Source organism: Aquila chrysaetos, chromosome 9 (assembly GCF_900496995.4).
Source record: "Aquila chrysaetos chrysaetos chromosome 9, bAquChr1.4, whole genome shotgun sequence".
In the NCBI taxonomy this organism is placed as follows: Eukaryota; Metazoa; Chordata; class Aves; order Accipitriformes; family Accipitridae; genus Aquila; species Aquila chrysaetos.
In genome coordinates this window covers 11,058,048-11,084,724 of record NC_044012.1, presented here as the reverse complement: position 1 = coordinate 11,084,724, position 26,677 = coordinate 11,058,048, and the positions used below count along the sequence as shown (strand labels likewise).

The window sequence follows — 26,677 nt, the reverse complement described above, 5'->3', positions numbered from 1 at the left end:
TGCGGCAGCTCCCGCCAGTGCCCTGCGCCCGCCGCCTCGCACAGGGGCCCCGTGGCGGGGAAACCGCTCTGCCCTCAACACGGGATTTACGAGCGGCGTGCGCCGCGCAGCCCCGAGGGCCGGCGACCCCGTTGCGAACGCTGCAGACCCCAACGCGGGCGACCTGCCGCGAGCGACCTGCCCCGACCCCGCCGCCACGACCGCCACGTCCCCCCTCGCAGGAACCCGCAGGCGCGCTGACCGCCCCTCCCTCCCCGCTGACACTGCAGTGAGGGAATCCCACCACCCGGCGGGGCAGCCCGCCAAGGGAAGGGAAGGGAAGAGGAGGGGAGGGGAGGGGGGCCGGGGCCGGGGCGGGGCCGGCGGCAGGAGGCCGAGCTCGCCGCTATAAAAGCGGAGGCGGCGGCGGTACCTCCGCTCGCCGTGCCCGCTTCCGTGCGCCAGCCGTGTCCGCCTCAGCCCTCCCTGGCCGCTAACATGGCGCTCTCCAGCGACCCCCATTTCAAGAAGCTGGTGGAGTGGCACAAGGCGAACTCCTCCAAGCTCGTCCTGCGACAGCTGTTCGAAGCCGACAAGGATCGCTTCCAGAAGTTCAGGTGAGGCTGGGCGGCCCCCGCCCGCCCTCCCCCGCGGCTGAGCGGGGCAGTCAGCCGCCCCTGCCCTCTCCAGCGACCGCCGCGGTCTGCCGGGCCCCCAGGCTGCCGGCACGCCGGGCACTTCCGCGTGCGAGGCCCGGGGCTGCGCAGGGCCGGCTCCCTTCCTCCCTCCTTCCCTCCCTCAGGTGGGCGCTGCCGGAGAGCCGGGGCCTCGCCGCGGGCGGGAGGGATGCGCCCTCCCGGCTGAGCCCTGGCGGGGGCCGCGTTTCCCGCGGGGGCGGGCAGAGCCCCGCGCTACTCCTTTTCCCTGCTGCCCGTACGGCTCCGGGAAGGGAGCGGGGCCCGGCCCGGGGCGGGGGGGGGGGGGGGGCGGTGAGGAGGTGGCGGCACCGCGCACACACGCGGCTGCTTTGCTCGCCGCCGCTCCCGCCGGCGTGCGGGGGGGGGGGGGGGGGGCCGCGGGAGGGCGGCTGAAGCCGCGCCGGCCGGTCGGAGGCCGACGGCAGGCCGGGCACACGCGCCCCAGGCCTGCAGCGCCCTGCCGGGAGCGCGGCGTGGGCGGGCGGGAGCCCCGGCGCGCCGCGGGGGGCAGGTGCCGGGCTGGGGGGGGCGCTCCGCGGCAGCCCCCGCGGAGGGCGGCCGTGCGTGCTTGTCCTTGACTCATCCTTGCAGCAGGGTACGTGCCGGGAAGCACAGCGCCGGGCTGCGGCTCGCACAGCGGCATTGTGGGTCCGTCTTCTCTCGGTCTCTCGCACCCGTGTGCTTAGTCATGATAAGCTCCGCGATAAGGTCAGGAGGAGCCATCCGTCCGTGTGCCCCTACCTGAGGGTAGTACGGCCGTGCCTACCCCTGCCCTGCGGTGGGGAAGGGAGGGACGTTTAGCCCTCCATTGCCTCATGCTAGCCACGTTACAGAAAATGCATTGCAACGTATTTTTGCTAGAGGAGGAAGCAAGAAGTGCAAGCGGTGTGATAACGTTCAGCGGTTTCATCCTGTAAAGTGGGACTGATGTTTTTTGTACACTGGAGACTGTGCTTATAAGTCATGTGTGTGGTTACATTGTTGGACTACACCAGCAATCTGAAAAGTCTAATACTATGTAGATGCATCCCTGACTTGAGTTTTTATGTGAGCCTGGGTAATAGAGATACTGTGAGCTTTTGTTCCTGAGTGTTGAGATAAGACTTGTTGCATGTATCAAGCTTTTCATTAGCATCCTGGGTAAAGTGACTTTTCTTTCCTTTTGAGCTCATTAGATAATTCTTAATTTGTAATTAATATTGCATATCAAGTCCTGCATATCATTATACAAGAGTTAGTGTCATTTGTGGTGATGGAAAAGGTATGCTAAATTTTTGGAGTATTGACTTCATCTGGCTCTTCTAACAGGACTTTTTATACTGTTAGAGAACTTCATTAATATTATCCTATATCAATCTACTAGGTCTTCTCTAATAGAGCTAGTTCTGGTTGCAAGTTTTCCTTATGTCCAGTATATCCCCAGAGACTAAATTTGGTAATGTCCTTGGAACAAAGGAAAGCTGAAGCAAACCAGCTAAATAAATCAAAAGGTTTACTCTAGAGGTTTCTTATAAGGTTCATTCCTGAATGGCTTAAGCAAGTATTCTTACTGGGGATAGCACTGCATCTTAATCACATTTGCTGTCACTTTAGGATTATCCGAGCTACTTTACCCATAAAATATACACTCTCTCAATCTCAAAGTCTCTGTTTAATTGCTATTGTGAATGTGTAATATACTTAGACTTTTTTGGGTGTTACACTGTCACTGTGTACAGTTAACCAAGAAGATATTTGAGAACTGCTGTTTCAGGCACACATACTCATTTCTAGCATGTCTTCTCCATGCTGAAAGTAGTCAGTGTGTTTCCTAGAATGTGTTTATCAGATTTTTTTGTGAAATATTCTTTACCAAGGTTATATGTTTCAAATGGCTGCCCAACTTAATGTCCTTTTGTGCTGCCCCTAAGCATAGGAAACAGTTGAAGTGTTTCAAGTTTACTTGATCTTAATCCTTTCTTTTCATGATTTCAGTCCTGTTTCCTGATAAACACATTCTAGACTACCAGAACTTTTTCATAGCAAAATACAATTGCAGAACTGACAGCCTGAGTTAGTTTGACAGATCTGCTTGTATACTTCTCATTGATTGCCACTTTGAGCCACATCGGCAGGATGATGGTAGTTAAAATCTGTTGAAAGCTAAGCAGTCTGGAGGTTTGGCCACAAGGTCCTCTCTGTAGTTTGCACCTTTCTTCTTGTGTGAAATTAATCTTTATGAATGCATTTCACTTGGTTCTGCTAGGTATTATCATAAAATCGATGACTATCTCCCTTTCAGAAGAAAGAGAGAAACTTGTACCCATGTAAGAGTGCTTCCTGATACTGGTTCTGGAGAAATTTCAGACTGGTGTGAATAATTTTTAATCTGAATATTTTATTACTGAGCACAAGTATCTATTTAAAGTTATTTTAAGAACCTTACACTTGCTGATTGTGTCCTACAGAATATATAGATAGAAGATTGTTTCTTCCTTTTGTCCTTTTTTTCTTCCTTAGAATTTGTATATCCTGTTTTCCTGATTGGGAGTGTAGTCAAACCTGTATGGTACACCTTTGGCTTGCTTTGCTACCCAAATGTAAGGTCTGGTAGGAACAGTGGGTCTTAATGGTGTGGGTTGTTCATGAAAAAAACCTCTACTAGTGTTGAAGGGGTTAGAACTGATATGATGCAGCCATCAAAACTCAGCAGATAATAGATACCTGGATGCTGATTAAGGTACTCTTGATGCAAATAGCTAGTGCAGGATATAAAGCACTAGTATTACACTCCTGCTAGTTGGCTTGTCCATTATGAAGGATCAGAAAGGGCCTCCAATCTAAATGGAAAACATACCACCAGGGAATCTGTGTGTAATAATACATTTAGGGGTTGCATACAGCTTTAGTTTGTGTTTAGAGGGGAGATAAAATAATTCTGAGATGCTGCAGGTGACCTTCTGATTAAGGGCTGCATCACTTAAATGTGGATGTGGCTTACGTGACAAGGCTCTTGTTCCACCTGGGTAGCACTACCATTAGCTGCTGCATTGCAGAATGGGTAGTGTAGCAGAATACAACTGAGCTGCAGGGTTTTGGGCTCCTGTTTAAATAAAGAGTGGATCCCTTGGTGTAAGGGTTTAAGATGAGATTACATTGTGTGCTCTGTTTTCCACCTTGTGTGTGGGAAGTTAAATCTGGTAGCCATTGCTTTGTTTTTTGCATGAAATGTCTTGGGATGCTATCTTTCTGCAGTTTCTTCAAATGAGTAGTGATTTGAATCCAGCCAGAATTTCATGGGGTACTCTGTCTTCTAGGTCTAGTGAGATTGACTTTTACTCATATAAGTAAAATAACAACTAATTATAGAAGTAAGGCATATGTCAGGCAAACATAAAGAAAAGACTGTAAGGATTTCATGTTCATGGAGTAGAACACTGGGAAAGACTATCTTTCTATATTAAACTGTAGATGAGAAATTTGAGTTCTACTTCTCTAAAATGAATAAGTCTTAGTATACTAATGGCCTTGCTGTATCATTAGTGAGATGTGTTCAAATCTGAGACCTGTCTGTAAATTGCATCAAATCTCAAATAGAAAGACTTGCAGGATTTGCTCTTGTTTTTTGTCTGTACTGTAACAATAGAGAGCAAATTTGGTAGGTGAGAGGTAATAGTCCTTCCCTTAGCTAGCCATATTCCAGGTACCCTTGGGCTGGATGGTTAGGGTTTCAGGATTACTGTTTACAGCCCACTGAAGAGTGATTAACAGTACTGATACTGTTTTTCCTTACTTGCCTTGTGTTCTTGCCTATAGAAGAAACACTCTTCTAAGATCGTGCTTGAAGACAGCTTTCTTTACTTATTTAGTGTCTCTTGTATTTTAAGAACAGAAAAAGGACTTGTGTTTTTCCTCAAGTTGATGAAACCATGTAAATGTGGAGGCCTTGCTGATTATTACTGTTATTGCAAGTTCAGCTCCATTCTTCCTTTGCAGAATCTTGCCTGCTCTGTCATATTATATCTGTTTGGAATAGCAATTATGCTATGGTTTGTCCCTGTGAAGTCTCTGGCATATGTGGTCACTAAAATAACAGTGCATGTTTCTGGGCTCAAGTATTGGGAAAGAAAAAGCAGGGGAGATAATGAACAATGTGGAAACATTGAGAATTTAAAGGCATGCAATTTCCTGTGGCTTGTGCATGTGGAGCAAAAGTGAGAGTAAGATATAAAAGGCCTTCTGTGCTTTTATAGAAGGCCTACTGAATTACTTACGGAACTTTGATTCTGCAGTTTAGAGGAAATGTGTATATTTGGCTGTAAATTAGTGTAAAGAAGAAATGGCTAGAAAACTGTTCTGTAAAGGACTGGAGGGACTGTAGAACTCGCATAGATACAAGGCTAGTATAAAGTGATAGGCTCACTTGATTTCTGTTGGACTACAATTTCTGTGTTTCGTCTCAGATGTAAACCTAGAAGTGCTTGTATTTTGAAGTGTTAGGCTATAGATTTCAGATGAGGATTAGTTAAATAATTTGGAGACTTCCACTGAGTCAGTGAGATTACACCATGCACAAATGGGGTTTAATTCTGCCTAGTAGTTGACAGAATGTTTCTGTACATTAAGTTGTATAGATTTTTAAATCAGGCTTGTTCAAGTCTCCACATAAAATAATGACTATGTTTATTGAAAGGACCTGTACAAAGACAGTTTAATTTTGTAGCAGCAAAAGAACGTGGTAAGCTTTTTACCTATGATATATTAGGAAAAAGCTAATTATTGCTAGGGAATGCTAGTGGCTCAGTGAAAACAAAATGTGATTGTCCAACTGTGCATTAAATATACTTCATTGTATTTGGAGTTTCACAAGCAGAAAGTGGACACTATACTTCAGCTTGTTGAAAACCATGGTCTTTAATCAAAAAAAACACACTAGTCATTTTATGGAACTTGTGGGGCAAATCCCTTCCTCAGGTCATCTTTACTAACTTAGCATAATTAGGATTCCATTTATTTTGTAATCTATAGAGGTGTTATTGTATTGCTTGAAACAGTCACTCTTCAGGAATATGCAGTTAAACAACCTGTTTTGACAGCTTGACTCTGAATACTGACCATGGGGATATCTTACTGGATTATTCGAAGAACCTTGTTACAGAAGAAGTGATGAAAATGCTGATGGAACTGGTAACTCTTTAAAATGTTGAATTAATAAAACAAATAGGTTTTTTTTAAGTTAACTTTTACATGCAACTCATTATTCTAGCATTGCTTATATACATTTAGCTCCGAATCTGGGAGACCTTCAAAGTTAAAAGGCATCTGTTTACAAATCTTGGCACTGTTCAAAGTCTTGCATTGTCCTTTAGTTCCAAGGTACAAGGCCATTTTTCAATGCACTCACTGAAAAGATTTTTGTCTGTGTAACAGACCAGCTGGCATATGGCACTGTTATTGAGGTCTACAGTAAAATAAGAGATTCACATAAAGTTGTAAGAGAACACCATGTCTTCTGTACCTGCAATAGAAACCGTGCTTCATGGCATGCAGTCTTAGTTTTGAGATTCCGTTGCAGTTGAATGTATTTTAAGGAAGATGTTGTGTCCATGTTTACAATCCTTCCTTAACTATTGGTTCAGCTGAAGGCTTGGACCAGATAGGACACAAGATTTTTTTAAAAGGGAAGAACTAGCAAAAATAGCCATAGCAAAATTACTTTTGCTACTCTTAGTTTAAAAAAAATTCTAAGCTGTTACAAAGAATCATTAATGAATCCTGTAGCAGTGTGACAAGATGAAACTGAGTAATTAAGATGGATTCATTGCATCTTGGTCATTCAGCACATGTTACTGTGTAACTGCTTAAGGAAGTAAACAGCCTGCATAAAAAATACTTGCTTTAAAATAAGAGAATCAGTTTTTAAGCTAGCATCTAGTGGGTCTTTTAATATCATAATTTTTGTTTCACTGTCTTGTGTGGTAAATGTTCACACTCTTTAACGTAGCTGGACCTTTGTAGTGTATGTTGACTTCCTACTATTTTTAAGAGGAATCTATTTTTACATTTCTCAGGCAAAGTCAAGAGGTGTGGAAAGTGCTAGAGAGCGCATGTTCAGTGGAGAGAAGATCAACTTCACTGAGGTAAGGCTATTTCTGTCCATGGTTCTTCACCCTCAGTTGTGCCTATATATTATGGACGTTCGTGCATCTGTGGAAGAGGTCTTGAAAAAACTTACTCTGATTGCTACTCTGAAATGCTGAGTGGTTGTAATGTTTGCTGCACTACTGAACATGAGAAACTTTTACGGCTCTGACAGACCAAAGAAAATGTGTGTAAATAAAGCTATTCAAGCCTCCCTTCAATATACATCTTAATTTTTTTAGCGATTTTGGTGGTATATTTTTTCTTGTCTTTTCTTCCCTCTTTTGTAGAGAGGAAGCTGAGTGAGATTTTGAAAGAGGCATTGAGCAGAGTATTGCATTCCAGGTATCCCTTACATGCTGTTGTCTAATGTCAGTGTTCATAAAGCTTAGTAAACTGCCTGCAAAGTTGCAGTGAGGCTTGTGTAATACTTTCCACTTTGCCTTATTGATGCTACTTATCTTTAGGTACATTTAACAGTAGAGACTATAAACAATTGTGGGAAATTAGCCACCTATTTCAGTAAGAGGATGAGTATCTTCCTCTTTTGGTAGACCTGAAGATTGTAATTATGGTTAAATCTTCACTAAAACATACAGAAAATCAACTGTACCTTTTCTGAAATTAAGAATAGGACAAACTGGAAACTCAACAGTATAGTGTGACTTATTAAAGGTTATTTAGTATGTTGGAGGTAAAATCACAGAAATCAGTATTTCCTTTGACTTGGTTATTGACTGATTTAGCTGTTGCACAAGCTGTTTGCTTAAAGTAACTCAGCAGTTGGACATTGTATTGTTTGTGAATGCTACATGTTTGTAAAAATGCGCAGACAAACAGATGAAGCTTCACTGGAGAAATGGTTCCTCTTTTTTCTGTATTAATGCCTTCAATTCACAGATGTAATTCTAGCTAGTGAAAAAAAGAAAGCGGGAAAACAGGGTGATAAGTCAAATCTACCCGGAGGATTGTTTTCTCAGATATTGCCTCTCACTAGCCTCATGTAACACAAATTATTACAGGGCTAGCACATCTCTGACCATATATTATGGAGTTACTCTTCATTTTCTACATGACAGCAAATGTAGCAGCTGAAGCCTTCTCAGAAGGAGACAATTTTCACAGAAAGCACTTGAACACAATATTAAACTGTGATGTGTTTGGCTTCTGCTGCTAGCTCCCTATCCTGCTACTGGCTTGATATGGCAACTTTATGTAACAATTACCTGCATGATGAGTCTAGGAACATCTTTTTTGTTATCAGGCCGTTTCTTGTTTACAGTCAGAAGTTGACTTGGAATTAGATTTGGTTTGTTTAATTTTTTTCTGTTTGTAATGAATATCAAATCAAGTTTGGCTCTGGAATATGAGCATGTGGACAATATGAAATTGTCATAAGACCTTAAAAACAGGATGCTGTCAAACACCATGACTGGATAAACCTAAAGCAATAAGACAGAAGGGAACTGCTTAATGGCAAGAACTGACTTGTCCACTACTCTTGCTCTGATTTAGAACTTTTTTAGCTATTTGTCTTAAGTATTTAAGACTTGTCTGTATTTAGTGCTGCAGGCATTGGCTGTGTGGTGTGTGCTTATGTGGAAATTCTTTATAGTGCACCCAAGTGTGTCATTGCCAGGTGTTTGTCCCAGATGAGTTAAAACTTGCAGCTTGATATGGCATGAAGACAGTGCATTGCAAGGTAACTCATATCTGACCACTCATTATGGGGACAGTCTTCATAGCCCACCTGATATTTAGAAAATAGTTCTGTTTAACAGTAGACATCAGGTCAAATATGACTGTTGCTCTTGATCAAGACAAAGCTTCCTTCAAGCCTGATAGTGAGTAGTATTTACCAAATAATACCATTCTGTTGCTGAGTGTTGCAAAAAAAATTGCCTCTGTTCACACCAAGTTTAAGTGGGTACGCTTTGATAATTAGCAACTGAAAGAGCTTTTTCGTATTCCAAGTCAGTAACCACAAACTCAATGATATTTGAATTAGCATTTGGTATTTAAATCATAAGTTGGCAGTTCATATTGTCTGTGTTGTCTTTGTCTCACAATGCCTCTCATTGTAGTGAGGAACAATGAGGTAGAGCAGACTAATTTTTTAATTTGTTCATTAGTATTGACTAACTCCTTCATTCTAGCTTAAAGCTGTTAAGCTCCTGAACAGGCAAATCACAGGCCAGATTTCAGTGCTTTGACTTGTGTTTAACTGGAGAATTAATATAATATGGTGCATGCTAACAGATTTTTTTTTCCTCATAACACAACTACCACCTACATATCTGGTGTGCAACTATTCAGGGAACATTTAGCTGTGGGCAGTGGATGGAATAATGTGGCTGTTGTATTCCTTTTTGTCAAATGTTTAAATATGTATTTCTCTTCCTATATGAAATGGACTACTTGGGATAATTGAGAAAATGCCAGAGAAAATAACTTTGGCTGCTTGTTACGATTGACTTTCAGTATCATCATTAATAGGAAACAACTTCATCCTTGTATAGCTGAAGCATGCCAAAATAATTAAGATCACTGAGTACTTAATACTGCTGAACTCTGAACCTCAATCATTAAATGCTTTTTGAGGGATTTTGAGCTTTCTTTTCAAAGTAAACAAATAAGCTATTTGTATTGTATATTTATATTATATGCTTTTGTAAGCCCTTTGCACTGATTCTGTGAAGTGAGAGGGTGACTTAGATAGCTTGTGATGAGTATGTGTGTATACACATACACATGCAAACTACTATTCTACTAATTCCAGTTAATGTAAAGGATTTTTAAGCCCTGAGGATTGTACTACCTTCTGGATGAGGCACCTCGGGCCCCTGGGTATAATTTGGAAATAGCTTCATCAATTTTTTCCCTTCTTGTTTCAGAACCGTGCTGTGCTTCATATTGCTCTGAGAAATCGTTCCAATGTGCCAATACTTGTAGATGGGAAGGATGTTGTTCCAGAAGTAAACAAAGTGCTGGACAAAATGAAACACTTCTGCCAGGTATGAAGTACCACCATAGCTTATTTTCATATATTTGTTTTATACCCAGCCAGGTTCTTACGTGTGTATTGTGAAGCATTGATTGTAGGCTGGTTGACATGATTTATTGTGCCCTTGTTTGAGGTTTATAATAGCTCTGGCTCAAGCATGGAGTTGGAGCTGGCTTTAGTATGATTCACTTTTATCTGTCTGTTCCCAGTTCAGTTTTTCTTTAATGGGGTCTCTAGATTTTGCTCTTTTAGCAGTAATCTTGCATTTACTTCAGAAGTCTTGTAAATCATTAAGTACCGTGCAAATACTGCCTTATTTCTTGCTAATTTTTCAACTACCTGACTCCAAGTAGAAACTGCCTCTTAAAATTTGTGTAAAATCAGGAGAGATGTAGAAGCTCCCAGCTCACTTGCAATTTGATTATGCTCTACTTGAATAGTTTCTTAAAGACCTTCTGGTTTTAGGTTGGATTCCCTTATGACTCTTATTATGTTTGCAGCTTTAGCAGCATGAAAGTTACTTGTTCCCTAGTTAAATACAGTAGTTAACCATTATCTTCAGATATCATTAATTGTTCTTTGATTATGTACATCTTTCAAATGTACGCATCTTTCAGATCAGTTGAGGAAATGCTCTGAAGAGTTTCACAGAGCACTCTAACGAAGTCAAATTTATGTGATAAAACTAATCAATAAAAGCTCACCAAGTAGTTTTAGTGCATTTTAAAGATGTCTGTGAGGAACTGGAACTGCTTGGTTGCTATTGTGAGTCTTACCCAGGTGGTAGTGGCCAGTATCACTGCCAACTCGTACATGTTAACCTGTACAAAATGAGCCTGGATTATGTCCAGTTCCTAATAGATAAATGCCAAAACCACAATAACTGACACTAATTGGTCTGAGTTTGGTAGTTTCTTCAGACAATGTAAGAATTGAATGGCCACAAATTCAATGGTCTGTTTTCCACTGTAGAGTGTTTAGCTGATTAAGATTTTGGTAGTGTAAAACAAGAGTTTTTACTGGTGCCACCCTCTTTATTGCTAGACAGTTTCAATCATCAGAATCTGTGAATATCACTTTCCATGCAGATGTATGTTCTGTGCAAAATAAAAATCATGTTAAACAGTTCCTTTGGAAAAATTAACAAAGATGCTTGTTTCAGTTGACTGACTTAGGCAGATGGGATTTAATAACTATGGCAACATCATCTACAGGCTACAGGAATGGTATATACTAAAAATGGATTTTCCATTTGGAAAAGCAAAAAGCTTTAGCTTAAACATCTGTAGGGTAGGAGAGCAACTATCAGCATAACCAGCTGATTCATTGTAGAAAAATTGCTTTAGAGTTGGGGAATGTATGTAGAAGTATGCATGATACTAGAAAGATTCCTTTTGTGATTAGGACAAATTTAATGCATAGGTGGTACATGATGGACAATTCAATGCAGTGTTTTGATATTACTTAATGACTAATCTTGTTTGTTTGTCAGAACTCTCAGTAACTGTTCAAACAGCAAGAATAGAGCAGAAACCTGTACTACATGCTGTTAAGGTGAAGCCAAGAAGTTTTAATGCAAAACATACATACAATAGGAAAGCTTTTTGAGTGTTTGGTATGCCAATAAATCTCTATCTCCATGGCTTTATTCATATTTTAATGTCTTCTAGTTTAGTTAGCGAAGTTGCTTCTAATTAAAGACACTTAAAGAACCCCTTCAGGCTCAAGTATTTGTTGCAAATAGTTTAATGCCCAAGATTTTTTCACTTTTAGCTTGATTTCTCTTGCCTTTGCCAAAACTTATAAATGCTATAGCAGTCCACACAGAAGGAGAGTTTAATCTTGTAGTGTGCTTTTAAATATGTGCATTAGACTTCTAACACTTAGTGAAGTGTCATCTTAGACATAACCCAAGTGTCTAGCTAAGAAGGTAGCTTTGAGTATAGGCTTTAAAGTCTAGAAGCTTGAAAGTTGTCTCTGGAGACTCTTTACAACAATGCCTGAAAGTACAGCCTATTTCCAGTGTTAGAATCACTAACTTTAGCATAAGTATAAAATAGTCATGGCAACTCTTCTTTTTTTTTCTTTTTTTTTTTGCCACAGAGAGTCCGTAGTGGTGAATGGAAGGGCTACACTGGAAAGGCAATCACTGATGTGGTTAATATTGGCATTGGTGGCTCTGACTTGGTAAGCTCCTGACTTCTATGCATCTTCCACATCTTTTTGTGTGCGTACATGCTTGCAATGAGGATAAAAACTAGTTGTTGCTTTTATCCAGGGCCCTCTGATGGTGACCGAAGCCCTGAAACCATATTCCAAGGGAGGCCCTCGTGTTTGGTTTGTATCCAACATTGATGGTACTCATATAGCCAAAACCCTGGCTGAGCTTAAACCAGACACTACACTCTTCATCATTGCATCAAAGGTATGTCTAATACTAGCACTGGGATGTGACTTTCCTCTAACTGTAAAGGATTAAGTCAGAACAGAGATCTCCACAGGAAGGTCTAGATCAGAGACTTGTAGTGTGGACTACTTCTAAACAGGCCTGTTGTGATTCATCCTAAACTTGCAGTACAAGCTTGTGTTGCTACTGAAATATTTGGGGATCCAGAATTCAAGTGCTGAAAATGGCTTAACCTAAACAAGTAAGACACATGAGCAATTTTGTTGTCTAGGGTGTATTTCTTAGTCAATGCGAGTTTAAGCTTTATTCATGAAAGTTTATTGTAGTGTACTTCTCTGTGGGTGGAATGTAGGATCCTATGTAGTTATTTCTTTGAAATTCAAGATCTTCTTGTCTCATTCCTTACTTTTATTTAAGACTACTTTTGGTCCTCTGTCTTAAGTACAGTGTTATTTGTTAAGTTTTCTGTTTTTTGCATTAATGTTTTGTGTTAATGAATTGCATGTAACTTGGGAATCTGTATTCTGGTTTAGGGTAGTAACAAAATATCTTCACCTAAATAATGTAGTGCTCAAGGAACTCAGCATTTATATATACTAAGCTTCTTTACTTACAAAGAGGTAAGGATAGTCTGCTGGTAGTTTATAAGATGACACTTATTTCTGAATACAGGCTTAATAGCTGCCTTTAAGTCTTGCCTTGCTAATAACTTATTTTGTAAATGTGATTGCTGGCTGCAGTCTTCCTTTGAGGAGTGCTTCTGTCTTAGCAGAGGAAACTGATGAAGACAAACTTCTTAGTTACATAACTAACTTGGGTTGCCTTCATTTGTAAAGCACAGTAGAACCTTCTTGCTGTTGAAGACAATCTGCAACAAATGAACATGTGTGTAATGCCGGCTGTGCTCTACAGTGGCGCTCATTATCTTGGCAATACTGCAGTTGAGCAACAACTTATGGAATAATAAGGAAACTTCACAAAGTAATACTAATGGTCAATTTGAATAATTGAGTTCAAGGATCACGGTTCAAAGGCTTAGAAAACTGCCAGATTGAAAGAGTAACGCTTCAATTTCTGTTTGCCAGACTGTAGTTAGATAATTGGATATATTTGGAAGAGGATGAATGGCATTTTTTTGTTTTCCATAACAGGCTTGTGTTTCATAATGAAATATTTCTGGAGATGGATGAGAGTAGCTTGAATCTAGTGTTCGCCCTTAAAGCTAAATTTTGATGGTTGAGTAAATCAGAATGGTTGTAGATATTTGCAAGACTGCATGACTGAACTTCTGTGCACACTTCATGAAGCAGGAAAATGTTTTCCTCTAATCAGCAAAAAAAAAAAATTATGGCAAGAGTTTGAGCAGAAATGAGTGTTCCTTCATGAAAAAGTAGGAATTGAAGAACAAGAGGACAATCCAGCTAGGTTATCCTGTTTTGATGCTCAATTAGTTCCTTTTTAGTTGAAAGGTAAAACTTTGTATTTAGTTAAAGTAAAAAAATTTAGTTTCAAGGTTTTGCATAACAGTTGGGGGGAGGGAAGGTAGGAAATGGGGAATAATTATTCCAATTCCAGATATATGCTAGTTTGAGAGTAGATAGGTAAATCTAGCAACAGTAGTCTTTACTAGATTGATAAGCTTGCTTTTTTGCTGAAATCTGGCAGCAGTTGTCTGTTATCAACATCTAGAATCACTCTGATTATCTGGAACATATGATGTTATAGCAGCCTGAACTTGTTTCAATTTTAAGTACGGTGTTTTTCATACTTCCTTGTTTTCCAATGTGCAGACTTTCACTACCCAAGAAACTATCACCAATGCAGAAACGGCCAAAGAGTGGTTCTTACATGCTGCTAATGATGTAAGTCTAATGTTTAGGTTACGTAACAGAATGCAACAGCTTTCCATTGTGCAGTTTTTCCCTGGTCATTCAGTGTGCTTTGGAGCAGAGCCAATAGCTGCCCAAACATAAGCTGTATAGCTCAGCAAATGCTGTACCTGTATCATTTGATATGTACATACATCATTTCAGTGCTTCATGGTTAGTGACAGGCTGTTATGTCCAATCAAAGTGATAAAATCACTAGTTTTTCATTATAAATGATTGTCATGCATTGTTCCCCCAAATCCTGCCTGTTAAGTAATAGAGTGTAGCATTTGCCTTAGAGCTGGCTAATAATTTTGTGGAACCACTGATATGGAAAACCAAGAATATGGTGTCTGTGGCATTACCTTCCAATTCTTGGCAAACCTTTAAAAACTAGGAATTAAGTTATGGTTGGAGTGATATACTGACATATCTATGGCAGATGGCTGTGCTATGAAGAGAAACCTTGTATTTGGCTCATTCTCTCCTATTTCTAACCTTTAAAAGAAAAAAAGAGATACTGCCTGCTCAGGTAATTAAGATGGTCTTTAACCTGTTCCAGTCAGGGTAGTTGTATTGAGTTTGAAAGCTGGGCTTTGAAATTCCTCATTACAGTACTGTTGCAGACAGCTCATCTTTGTTCACCAGAACACTTATTGAAAGACCAAAGTCTAAATCTGGAGCTTGAGACTTATCAGTAGTTCCAGTTGTCTCGATCTTTTGACCATAGTCAAAAGGGTAGTGCATGTACAACAACTTTTTATGCTCCAAAGTGTTGGTAGTGATGTTCCAAATTGATAACATAATGTTAAGGAAATAGTGTGCTGCTCTAAGTAGTGACTGCTTCCAAAGGGCTTCATGAGAATATTACCAGAATGTATCTTCAGACAGGCATGCTGTGAAATCCCACACTGAATGTGAATAAGATGATTTCAAGTTGATAATGCAAAAATAACTGATGGTAGTCAACAGTATTTTGCTTAAATGTAAATGGTACAGATCAGCTTTATGACCAGAAATCAAAGTAATTAGCATTCTAAATCTAACTATCTGTTTATTTTTATTAAGCCTTCAGCTGTGGCCAAGCATTTTGTTGCCTTGTCTACCAATGGTGTAAGTATAACAAATCGATTCTATTTTTTCTATGTACTTTTAAGATGGCCTGATTTTTAAAATCCAGTAAGGAAGCCTGTTTTTTAAGACATTACTTGAATACCAATAGTTAGCCTTCCTCTTGAAAGGAAGCATTTTTTTTCCTACTGAAAATAACTGAAACACTTCTAGAGTAATGAACTGTATGAAGATTGGACCTTCATTAGATTTGTGCTTTTTCTGCTAGAGCTTTAAATCTGATATCAAGATCTCTTAGACTTGAAATGACTGTACTGTTACTAGTGTTACCTGTGATTGCTCAAGTGTGTGTGAATGCAGTTATGTAAACAAATACTACTCTCCTAGACTCCTCAAGTAAGTGCTGAAGTGATGCAGGTAGCTTGTGTGAATGATCTGTAGCATAGGATGAGCCTAATGTACCCTGATGTGGTGTTTCATGCAGAAGCATGAAGTAGGAAGACCAATAGCAATTAGAAAAAGACTACAATAATTGTGAGGGTGTCAGGGACTGTGGTGTGAAGTTCCTTTCTTCCTTTCTGGTTCTGTTAAATGTAAACTGAATGTCAGTCCAACTCCGAACTATATTGCCACTTAGATTGATTGGAAAATGAGTATATGTAATTGATTTTTATTTGAGACTACTGAATAGTGATAGTGATCTCTGGAAATGAAGGTATACTTTTTTCTGATGGATGCTATGTATCATCTAAATAGAGGATGTAATTGAGGAATGGTGTGTTTAATAGGTACCCAACTTGTTTTTTATTTGCTAGACACACAGGTTTTTAACAATGTTGGTTTTACTTCTGCTGTTCTTACATGCTTTTTTTTATTCTAGCCTAAAGTTAAAGACTTTGGAATTGACCCAGAGAACATGTTTGAGTTTTGGGATGTAAGTAAATGTCTAGCGTTATGTGGTAGATGTTAACTTAGAATAATCTAACTGGCTTCAGAAAATGCTAACTAGATGTCAGGGAACTGCCAAAACACCTAGATTATAGTAGTTGTATTCTCTGTACTGAAACATCTGAAAACTCGTAAATAAAGGCAAATTGAGAACATATCAGGCAAGCAAAAGTTGTCTTTTGACCATTCCATTAAAATCCTGCAGTCAAAGGTCTGAAGAGGAGCCTTCTATATTCTTGGCTGTCTAATCAGCTGTTGGGTAACAGGAGATACAAGTCTTAGCTTATTCCTCTGTGTAAGTAGTTATTATAAGCTGTGACATTTGACTGTTGGGGTCTACTGTATGTAATCTAGGCCTGTAAAGGTCAAACATCAGAAATGGGAGCCTAATTTGATATTTTGTAGCAGATGCATATTTTAAGTATATTGCCCTTAGTCTTGGCCCTTACACTTAACCAGAAGCGGGTTGGCTTAGGTCTCATTGAATATGTGCCTGACAAACTAGATTTTAAAGCTGCTGTTTAGAAATTATCTAGAGCATTACCTTTCCCTAGATAGTGTGATAATCTTGCTGAAGCAGGCTTTACCTATAGAGGAGTGATACTAGGAAAGTAGTTAATACAATCTGCAAATTTAGTATTTGGAAGTGAACTGGTATCATCAAGGGATCAACTACAACAGATATTATGTAAATTGGACAAGTAGGATAACTTTTAAAGTCTCAAAAAATGCGTACTTAAGGATTTGTTAGGGGGCTACTGTTAAGTGCAGGTTGTTGACCATGCCGTATAATGGGTAATGAATTATCACCAGAAAGAAAATTGATTTTGCTGAAAATAGTCTAAACATATGCTGCTTCCGAATAGTTTGAATAAGTTTAAATTTAAAACCCTTGCTCTTCTGTCTGAACCTATCTCTTGTTTTCAGTGGGTTGGTGGCCGCTACTCTCTGTGGTCTGCCATTGGTCTCTCCATTGCCCTGCACATTGGTAGGTATTCCTATGATGTAACAATGCCAAGAATTAGTCTGTCTGCTTCAGGAACATAACTATGGAATGCATTAGCAATACTGGATTTTGGATAAGATTTGGGTCAATATTATTTTACTCAACCTACTCTGGCTGGATGTTTGTGCTAAAAAACAATCTGCAATGCAATGGAAATGTTGAGATTTTAGTACTGTAAATGCAGTTTTGGAAATTACCCATACTTGGGTACAAATAGTCAAATTGCATCTCTTTAGTCACTTGCTTAGCCAAAAGTGCCTGTTTTATGTACATCCATGTCAGTGTTGAAAATCGGACCTTGCAACTGACATTCCTAAACTATTTAAAAGTAGGGTATTTAGTTTCTGTCAGTATATATGCCCTAAACATCAAAATCCTATGTCTGCAGTTCTGCATACAAGCTTTGTTTAGCATTGTTAACTATTTCCTTCTCCTGTTACTTCCTTTTGTCCCCCAGTACTTGTTCTTCTATGCTATAGGGTCTGATGATACAGGAGTGCTGCTTCTGTCTGCACTTGACTGTGGAGCAAACATAGACCCTTGAAATTGATCCCCACCTACTTGTATTGTAACAGAGTAGTATTGGCATTTCTGATGCAGATCTCAAATACAGATAGAGAGTCCACAGTTAATGTGAAAGAACTCTTAAGAACTGCTGCTTCCTGGTGAGCAGGCTGTTCAGCAGCATTGCATTTGTTCCCTCATTGCTTCTTTCAGATATTTAAAGTCTGAAACCATCATGTCATTTATTTTTCTAAACAAAAGCTAGAATTCCCTTAGACTGAGATTACAAGAAAAACATTCGTTTTGGTGGGTTTTGGAACAATATGAATAGGACTTGTCATGTGTAGAAAAACCTATGTGGACAGCAAAATAAACTTCAGTCAGGCTCTTATTGTTTTGTCTGTGATAAACTGTTCATCTCTGCTGTCAGACAGATTTGGTGCTGACTGCTGACATGCCAGCCTAACTGCACTTCTTGCTCTTGCCTCCATCTCCCAAAGCTGGCTTCTGACTGTCAGTAGAGCTGCTGCTTTGATTGCTAAACACTTCACCTCCGTTTTTCCATATAAGAATCAGGATTTCTGGCTTTGCAGGAAGGGATGGTGTTAAACTACTCATTAGTGAGAATGAATGGTCATTTAAATACCCTAATGAGAGAGCAAAGAAAAGTCAGGTGAATTGTTAAGACAACAGGGGAAGGGGGGGAATCTTTTTCTTTGAGAAAAACTTATTACAGTTGCTTCTCAGACCAACACAGAAATCCCTGCTGTGCTAGCCTTGTCCTGGTTTTTTGGGATGTCTCTCCCATTGTGGCTGTGAAGTGACTAAGCATTCAAACTTGCTGAAAACTATGTAGCCTTTAATACAGAGCCTGGTTTTAATGCCTGTGTTTTCCTTCTAGTTGCTCATTCTGCCTGAATGGGGATTTCAGGCAAAGGTTTTTGAAGTATGTTTCATGAAGCTGGACTTGCTCTGAAGTCCAGGCTTTAATCATAACTAAATATATCTGGCTTATGGGATGCAAATTTCAGAAGTCAAAGTGCAACTTTAAATTCAATTACTAGTTGGGAGCCTTGCTGCATACATGGAATCTTAACTGTTTTATGATGGTCTTTACAAGAAAAATCAAGTTTGAGTTGTAATAGTAAATACAAACTGACTTTTTCCATTGTCAGGTTTTGACAACTTTGAGAGTCTGCTTGCAGGAGCCCACTGGATGGTGAGTGTGGGATGCTTATTTCAGGTTTGCTCCTCTTAAGAGTTGTTAGATAACTGAAGGCAGGTTGGTTTATAAAGTTCAGCTCCCCATGTCCTCTCTATTTCTAAAATAACTGTGCTTGGGAAGCTCTCCCTGGATCAAAACAACAATAAAAACAGTTTAAGAGTTGGGAAGGATGACAACTGCTTTAATAAAAGTGTAATTTTCCTTTGTGTCACATAGGATAATCACTTCCACACTGCACCACTGGAGAAGAACATGCCTGTTCTGTTGGCTATGCTGGGGGTCTGGTATATAAACTGCTATGGATGTGAAACCCATGCCCTTCTACCCTATGACCAATACATGCACCGCTTTGCTGCATATTTCCAGCAGGTAAGGCTCAGACAGAGTAAAGGTTTCAAGAAGCAAATATGTAGAATGCTTCTGTGCTGGTTCTAGAACCTGAATGCATGTTTCTAGGTTAAAATTGTGATCGCTTAAATTCGTGTAATCAAGGGCCTAGAGACTGGTGCCAAGATTGATACCAGCTTATTTGCTCAGTTAATTTAGAGATTTTTTTTCTCAGACTGCCGTTATCTTGATGTCCATAAAATAAGCAGCTATATCCCTGGTACTTATGAAATTTCTATAAATGAGCAGCATTCATTATAGTTGAAGTATGTATGGAAACTTCTACAGATACTGTGTAGTTCTGCAAGAAAGGTGATACTGCCTTCCCTTCTTTCAGGGTGATATGGAATCTAATGGCAAATACATTACCAAGAAAGGCTCTCGTGTGGACTACAGTACTGGCCCTATTGTGTGGGGAGAGCCTGGCACCAATGGGCAGCATGCTTTTTACCAGCTCATTCATCAAGGTAAACAAACTATTCAATACCTTGTTTTGGAATTAAATTTTGAATAGCTACAAAGCTGCAAGAGACTGCAAAATTGACACTGGTTTAGAGGTTGGACTCTTATGTAGCCTAGCATCATACTGCTATGGTACTCTTAATTAGTGGCTTTTGAAGGCTACAAGATGCAGGTTTTAACTCTACAGTAAGGAAGGTCAACTAAAGCTGAAACTACTGAGCTGTATTGTCACTCCCCCCTGCTGTTAATTAAAAAAAAAGCTTTTTTTTTTTTAAAAGCTTCTTAAAATGGCTGAGTGTTCCAGTAACTCAAAATGGGGTGAGAATTGAAGATTTTTCTAAGACTTTCCTGTTGCAGGGTTACTAATGTGGCTTTTCTTACAGGAACTCGCATGATTCCCTGTGACTTTCTGATCCCAGTCCAGACCCAGCATCCAGTCAGAAATGGCTTGCATCACAAGGTAATAAGTTCTCTGTCAGGGCACCCATATTTTCTTGTGGCTTAAGGTGTTGAAGCTTATTCAGTATTGCAGTGTGTGAGATTTCCAAATGTCTCTTTGAAACTATACACATAGGCTCTGTGAACAGTCACAATAGGTTTGAAAATATCTAAATCATAATTGCATATTATATGTAATACAGCAGTATTTTTGTTCTTGAAGAAACTGCAGCCACAGTTCTTGAGGCAGATCAATGGTGTGGTCTGTTGGCCTACTGAGGCTGGAAAGAACTGAGCAACTAAGTATTTGGAGAGAAAACTCCTTGCAGGAATTGTAAGGAGTGTAATTTTTGCAGAGTAGGAAGAAGCAGATTCTCAGAGCTGACAAACTTCCTCAGAGATGCTGTTGCAAGCCTTAAACTCTAGGACAAAATTTAGTGAGTATACTAGCATGGCTAGGGTGATAGCCTACTATACATAGAAGTTTTTTTAACCACTCTAATTTTTCTTTTACCGTATCACCCAACTAAGGATTTTCAGTGAACAGTGTCTAACCATTTTTTTAAGTTCCATAGGTGGAAACATGTACAGGTCTACTACTTACTGCATACTTCAGAAAAAGGATGTTTCCTCACTGCATTTCAGTCTTGTAGTGATTTAAGATTACAAGTGCTATTTGAATTGTCATAGTAATTTTTTAAGTAACACCAAGTACAGGTGAAAGTTTTAGAACATGACTTTGCAAAAGAAGGGGGAGAAAAGGTTTCATTTGACTGCAGGTATAGTAAGAGTTTATCTTCAGTGTAATGGGTAGGACAAAACCACACATGAATTTGAAAGCTAACATTAGGCAGGGAATAAGAAACTAAAAACTTCTACTGTATTGGTAGGGATTGGTATATAGGCTTGCTGTCAGTTTCAGCAGGGGCAGGATTCTGCAAAACAGTCCTGGTTGTCTTTGGATAAATGCACTATTAAAATAGTAATCAAGTCTCTTGGCACTCTGAGATAAAAAGCATTCAGGCATTATGCAGCTAAAACTACTGCACATCTTATTGTTGTAGTGTTAAAAACAAGAGTTCTTACTCTAGGCTAGGTCTCAGTCTAGATTAAGGCACTACTTATCACTATTCCAGCTAAAGGAAACAGTAGTTTGAGCTGATGTTTTTATTTCTACCTGCTAGATCCTTTTGGCCAACTTCCTTGCTCAGACTGAGGCCTTGATGAAAGGAAAGACTGCTGATGAAGCCCGTAAGGAACTTCAAGCGGCAGGACTGAGTGGGGATGCTCTGGAGAAGCTCCTTCCCCATAAGGTAACCGGGCTTTGGCACTTGTCAGCTTTCCTCTAGCTGCTGTGGTGGTGAGGGTGTTGTGTTGGCCTCCTGCTCCATGGAGTTTGCTAATGGGGCAGTGCCCTCCGGTGGCTGTCAAGTGCTATTGTCTTGACAGATGTGAAGGTTGTGCTACAGGTTCTACTTCGTCAGGTCTCATGGAGCAGTCTGTGAACGGCACTCTTGCTAAAGCATGCTGATCTGGAAGCCTTCTGAGGCATTTCAGAAAAGATGAGCTATCTCATCACTGACCCTGGGATACTGACTTGGATTTTACTTCCTGTAGCCCATAGTAGTCAGTAATGGTGCTTGGAGGTAACGTTTTGCCATTGTATTTATAATAAAACATGAAAATTATACAATTCTATGGTTGAAGTTGTTAGCCTTTAAAGCTTTCAGGATTTTGTATTTGCTGCTAATTCAAGTAGTCCAGTGTGAGCTATAAGGAAAATATAAACTGCAAGTTTCTGATGTAAGTTTTACAACATGTTAGATGACAGTGTAACTCTTGTTTTGAAAGGTCTTTGAGGGAAATCGACCAACCAATTCCATCATGTTTACAAAACTCAACCCATTCACTCTGGGAGCCATCATTGGTAAGTAAATAGTTCTCTGTGAATGCTTATTAAGACTTTCTGATAAAGTTTATTGATAAATCTCTTTTTCTGGTTATAGCCATGTATGAGCACAAGATCTTTGTTCAAGGAATTATCTGGGATATTAACAGTTATGACCAGTGGGGGTAAGTGTCCTTGATCTGTTTCTTGCATACTTACTGACTGTGGTATTCCTTGATCTGTCATGATGTAGAGAAAAGACAGTGAAAAAAATGTTATACTTGGAGCAAATGATTATAGGATAGATCTAAATGAAAACAGACTTTCTGGGGATAAGTCACCATGTATCCTTGTTCAGCCATGCATAATGAGTTTGTAGATATAACTTTAGCTAAGGACCTTTTAGTTTGATTTAAAAAAAAAAACCAACTGTGAATGCAGAAAAGAGGCAGTAATAGTAATTGAAATAGTGAAGCAGGCTGAACACATGCTCTGAGAATTAGAAAGGGTAAATTTCCCTTATAGAAGGGAAAAGAGGATTATTTTACCTCTAGAAACACTTAGGCAGTTTGAATGGCATCTGTGAAGCAAAAGACTGACCACCTCCCAATTTTCCTGGAGATACAAAACATTCTTGGCAGATGTCTTCATATGTAGGAGCCCTAGATCTAATGCAGGCTGCATCTGTGACCAAGGTTCATGGTAGAGCTCCATGTGGAGAACAGCAGCTTTACAAGGAGTTTGTAATTTTTAAAAATGAAATACTTAATCACGAGCTAATCAAGATTCTTTTTAATCTGTATTAATATTAACTGTACCACATACTGTATGAAGACTTATGCAGGAGAAAGAGTGATTGGGAAATGAGTAAGAGCTATTTTTTTTCAGGTGAAACCTGCCTATACTGTGAGGGGCTATTTTGAAGAGCAAGTTTGCTCTACAGGCCTAGAATAGCAGTTTACACTAAGGTCTCCTTAAAGGCTGAAGGATAGGTCTATGTATGTGTTTTCTTAGAGCTATGCTACCACAGCAAGTTCTTTAACTAAAATATTGTAGTAGAAACTCAAAATGGAAGAATGTTTAATAAAAGCTGATACCTGCTATAAACTCTGAAATCAGGAGCGGGATAGGCGTAAGTACAGCTTTTACTGCAACACATCAAAATCTATAATGACATCCAAACCTAACTATGGAATGTGGGGATGCTGTAGAACCAGCCTGGTTTCTTGCAGCTGTTGGAATATCCTAAGTTCTTACCCTGTGTGGCTGTAACTCCTGGATAGCATGCTGTAGTGTTGGGGAAGGCTTCCAGGCCTGCAGCTCAGCTGTTGTTTATTGTCTTGGTGCTACAAATCAGTCTTCTGAGTGATGTCATGTTCAACAGTGAACAGTAGCAAGTTGAATGTATTCTGCATTGGGGCAGGCTGCATAACACAAATGAGTACTGAAGGGGAAAAGACTGTGCATAACTTTCAAAACAAAACTTACTTTCTTTAGACATCCTGTAATTTGAGAGCTGTCTATTCAGCGAAGCAGCTATGAGAACTCCAGTTGTTCATGAATGGCACTGAGTTGAATAATATTAACTTTGTCAGTAATTTGTGAAGGGAAAAACATTCATCATAGTGTTCACTGTCAAGTTACTTCTTACTGGCACCTATTTTTAATGTCAATGGTTTATAGTAAATACTCTAAGTTGTTAGCACTAATGTTGTTTTTCTTTTCTCTTCTCCTGCTTTTATAAATGCAGAGTTGAACTTGGAAAGCAACTTGCCAAGAAAATTGAGCCTGAACTGGAGTCAGATGCTCCAGTGACATCTCATGATAGCTCAACAAATGGGCTCATCAGTTTCATCAAAAAACACAGAGCCTGAAATGAAAGATTTGGAGGACATCGACAATCTAACCACCGAATACCCAACTCTGTTCTAGTTGTGCTTTTTTAGCCGATTCTAACAAAAACAGCACTTTACAGATGTAGCTTCTTCACTTGTTGCAGTTAATATTGTTGCGTCAAGTGTTAAAAATGAAAACTAGTTTTGTGAAACCCAAGTTTGTATAGTTGCTTTCTATTTTTGTGGCTGTTAAACTGTAAAGTGCAGCTGGTATGTTCCTCAGTTCTTATCCCTCAACTTCCTTAAAGATGATCACATACTGATATTAGAAAATAAAAGGTATGATGGATGAGTAAAACTTCTTCACTCTGTATCTTTGAAGTGCAGGCCTAGTTACATTTGCCTCACTGACTGTAAGGCCCTCTGAAGCCAAGTAAACTAATTTCTGTCCTTTTGGAATGGTTCTGCTGTAAGCTGGAAACTAGAATGTGTTCAAAAAAAATCAAATCTACAGCTGTAGATTGTTCAGATTGCATAATTTGATGCATTTGGGCAAGATACAGATACTTTTTTTTTCCAGTGATAGTGTGAAAAGGAAAGCTTACTAATGTTTGGTAAAAGATCTCCTGATTTTTTTCCATAAGCTGTGGAAGCCCTCTGTGGACAGCTATCTGAAAAGGAAGAAAGTTCCTGGAGTGACAGTGGTATCTTAGTTTTTTCCAAACAGTTTTCAAGAGTTTGTGAAGAAAAAGCTTGGGATCACTTGAAGAAATGTATTTCTGGTATCCTCCAAAGGCAGTTTCTCTCACTTTTAAATCAGCATCACTTCCACAACAAAGAATAGAGAACAACTTAACTATTTGTAAACAAGTTGCTTATATCCTCTTTCATTCTCTACCACTGTTAACCCCTCTCTGATAGCAAACTGGCATGCTGTGGCTATTGTTCTGTAACACCTTTAATAAAGGTAAGACACAAGCATTGAAAGGAAAAATAAGATGTTAACTGTGCCTCATACCCTCGACTCATGACAAATGTTACTGTGGCTACACAGGCTGAGCTTGTAACCCTTAATACATGTCTCTGCACAGATTCATTGGCAGGATCAAAGACTTGATCTCACTGATGTGGCACACTAACAAAGCCATAGTGCTTGACAATCTGGCTGCATGGATTTGAGTTGTTAAACTCAGACTAAGTGTATATGTAGTGCTTAAATGCTTTGGTTTCGATCAGCTTTATAAAGCAATTTCTCCATGTAAAACATGGTCACAAAAAAAGAACCCACTAGGGGGAGGCATCATGTTTTCTTAGGAGGCTTTAAACCTTTTGTCCTCCTGTGTGAAAGCATGTGCGAAAGCACAGCTTCATCCTCTTTCTGTAGAGGTGGGCATGAAGCGAGTTCTTTCTGTAGATGCCTATTGTCATTTGAATGGTGAAGTCTATTGTTTTGTCTCGGTGCTATTGTTTCACCTTTTGTCTATTCTTCTCTTGGGAACTAGACCCCAGCAACTTTTCTTGAAGAAGAAAGTAAGCCCTGTGTATTTTGTAACTCTTTGGTTATTCTCTAACCTTGTTTCTGAAACCACTGGGGGGTTGTTTTTTTTTTTCTTGTGGAGGGTTTACTGATGTGAGCTCTAACATGCCTGATTATAACACATTAGGTGTTCTTGCCTACCACCCTTTAACTCACAGCAGGACAGTGCCACAAAGATTGAGATACTGTTTCTGTGTAATGAAGCAGTACTCTGGCAGTGGTGGTGTCAGACCCAGTCCTCAAGGCTTTTTAAAAAAAAAAAAAAAACAACAAACAAAAAAAAAACCAACCTCATGTTGGAAGTGTTTCAGCATTGCCCTGAGAAGGAGAAAAGCAGGGCGGGCCGGCTGGGGATGGCTCTTTGCTCTCTGGGCTCCCCAGGTGTCCGAGGGTCTGGGTCTGTGTTTCCCAGAAGCGTTCCCCCCTAGCGCGTACGGACGAGGCGCTCGCCACAGTTCCAAGTTAATTACCCCGCACGCGCCCGGCGCCAGCCGGCAGCTACCGCACGGCGGGTGTATCCCGTCCCCTCCCCCCCGCCCCGCCCCGCCTCGCGACCGAGCAACGCCCAGCTGCGCGCGACCCCGCGGGCGGCCAGCCGGCAGCGGCGCGGGCGGGGGGAGGGGGCGCCCCCTGGCGGCGTGAGTGTGCGCTGCCCGCCCGGCCGAGGGCTTCCGCCGGGTAACGGCCCGTTCCCGCCCGAGGCCGAGGCCTCGCCTGAGGTGCTCTCGGGGCTTCGTTTTCACAGGTTCTCCCTCGCTCCAGCCTGTCCTTTGTGTAAAGAGCTCTCAGGACTGCCCCTTGGGCGTGGATGTTATTTGTTAATTGACAGTGAAATTACCAGAATAAGTGAAGCGCCATGTTAGCAGCAGCATGCTGGTTCATCAGCCTGGATGCCAAAATTATTATGTTACAGTTTACAGAGCGTAAAAGTGACTGCTCTGTGGCATAATGGCTCATGGCTGTAGTCAAACATAGGATAAAAGGGGTAAAGAAGATTCAAAAGGAGATTTTTTTTTTCCCCTGCAGCAGTTGAGGAGGGCACAATGGGTAAGGTCACAAATAACGCGTGGGGGAACAGGCTGACCATGTTTTGAGGATGAGATGGCGTAAAAACCACACATGGTTCAGGAAGCCACACTCAGTGAGAAAAGGTGGAGGCTGAGAGCCAAGAAAACAATCACATGCCTGCCCGGGTCTCTCTCTTCCCTGGGTATGTCGTCACAGCCGCATTGGAGGTGGACAGCGACCTGGCTGGGTCCTCGGGCTGACCTGGTACTGCTGTTCTTCCCTTCAGCTGTGA

General features: G+C 40.4%; 1 protein-coding gene across 1 annotated transcript; it reads left to right on the top strand.

The window, feature by feature from the left end:
• The first annotated feature begins 343 nt into the window (after nucleotides 1-343).
• Nucleotides 344-24,837, top strand: GPI (glucose-6-phosphate isomerase). The gene is made up of 18 exons (XM_030025055.1): nucleotides 344-596; nucleotides 5,753-5,843; nucleotides 6,728-6,796; nucleotides 9,692-9,811; nucleotides 11,905-11,988; nucleotides 12,080-12,226; nucleotides 13,999-14,070; nucleotides 15,145-15,189; nucleotides 16,028-16,081; nucleotides 17,023-17,083; nucleotides 18,781-18,824; nucleotides 19,047-19,199; nucleotides 19,555-19,684; nucleotides 20,063-20,139; nucleotides 21,302-21,430; nucleotides 21,969-22,044; nucleotides 22,124-22,190; nucleotides 23,756-24,837. Exons 1-18 carry the CDS (start codon nucleotides 478-480, stop codon nucleotides 23,877-23,879), a joined length of 1,662 nt encoding a protein of 553 aa, XP_029880915.1. The 5' UTR covers nucleotides 344-477; the 3' UTR covers nucleotides 23,880-24,837.
• Nucleotides 24,838-26,677: the final 1,840 nt, after the last annotated feature.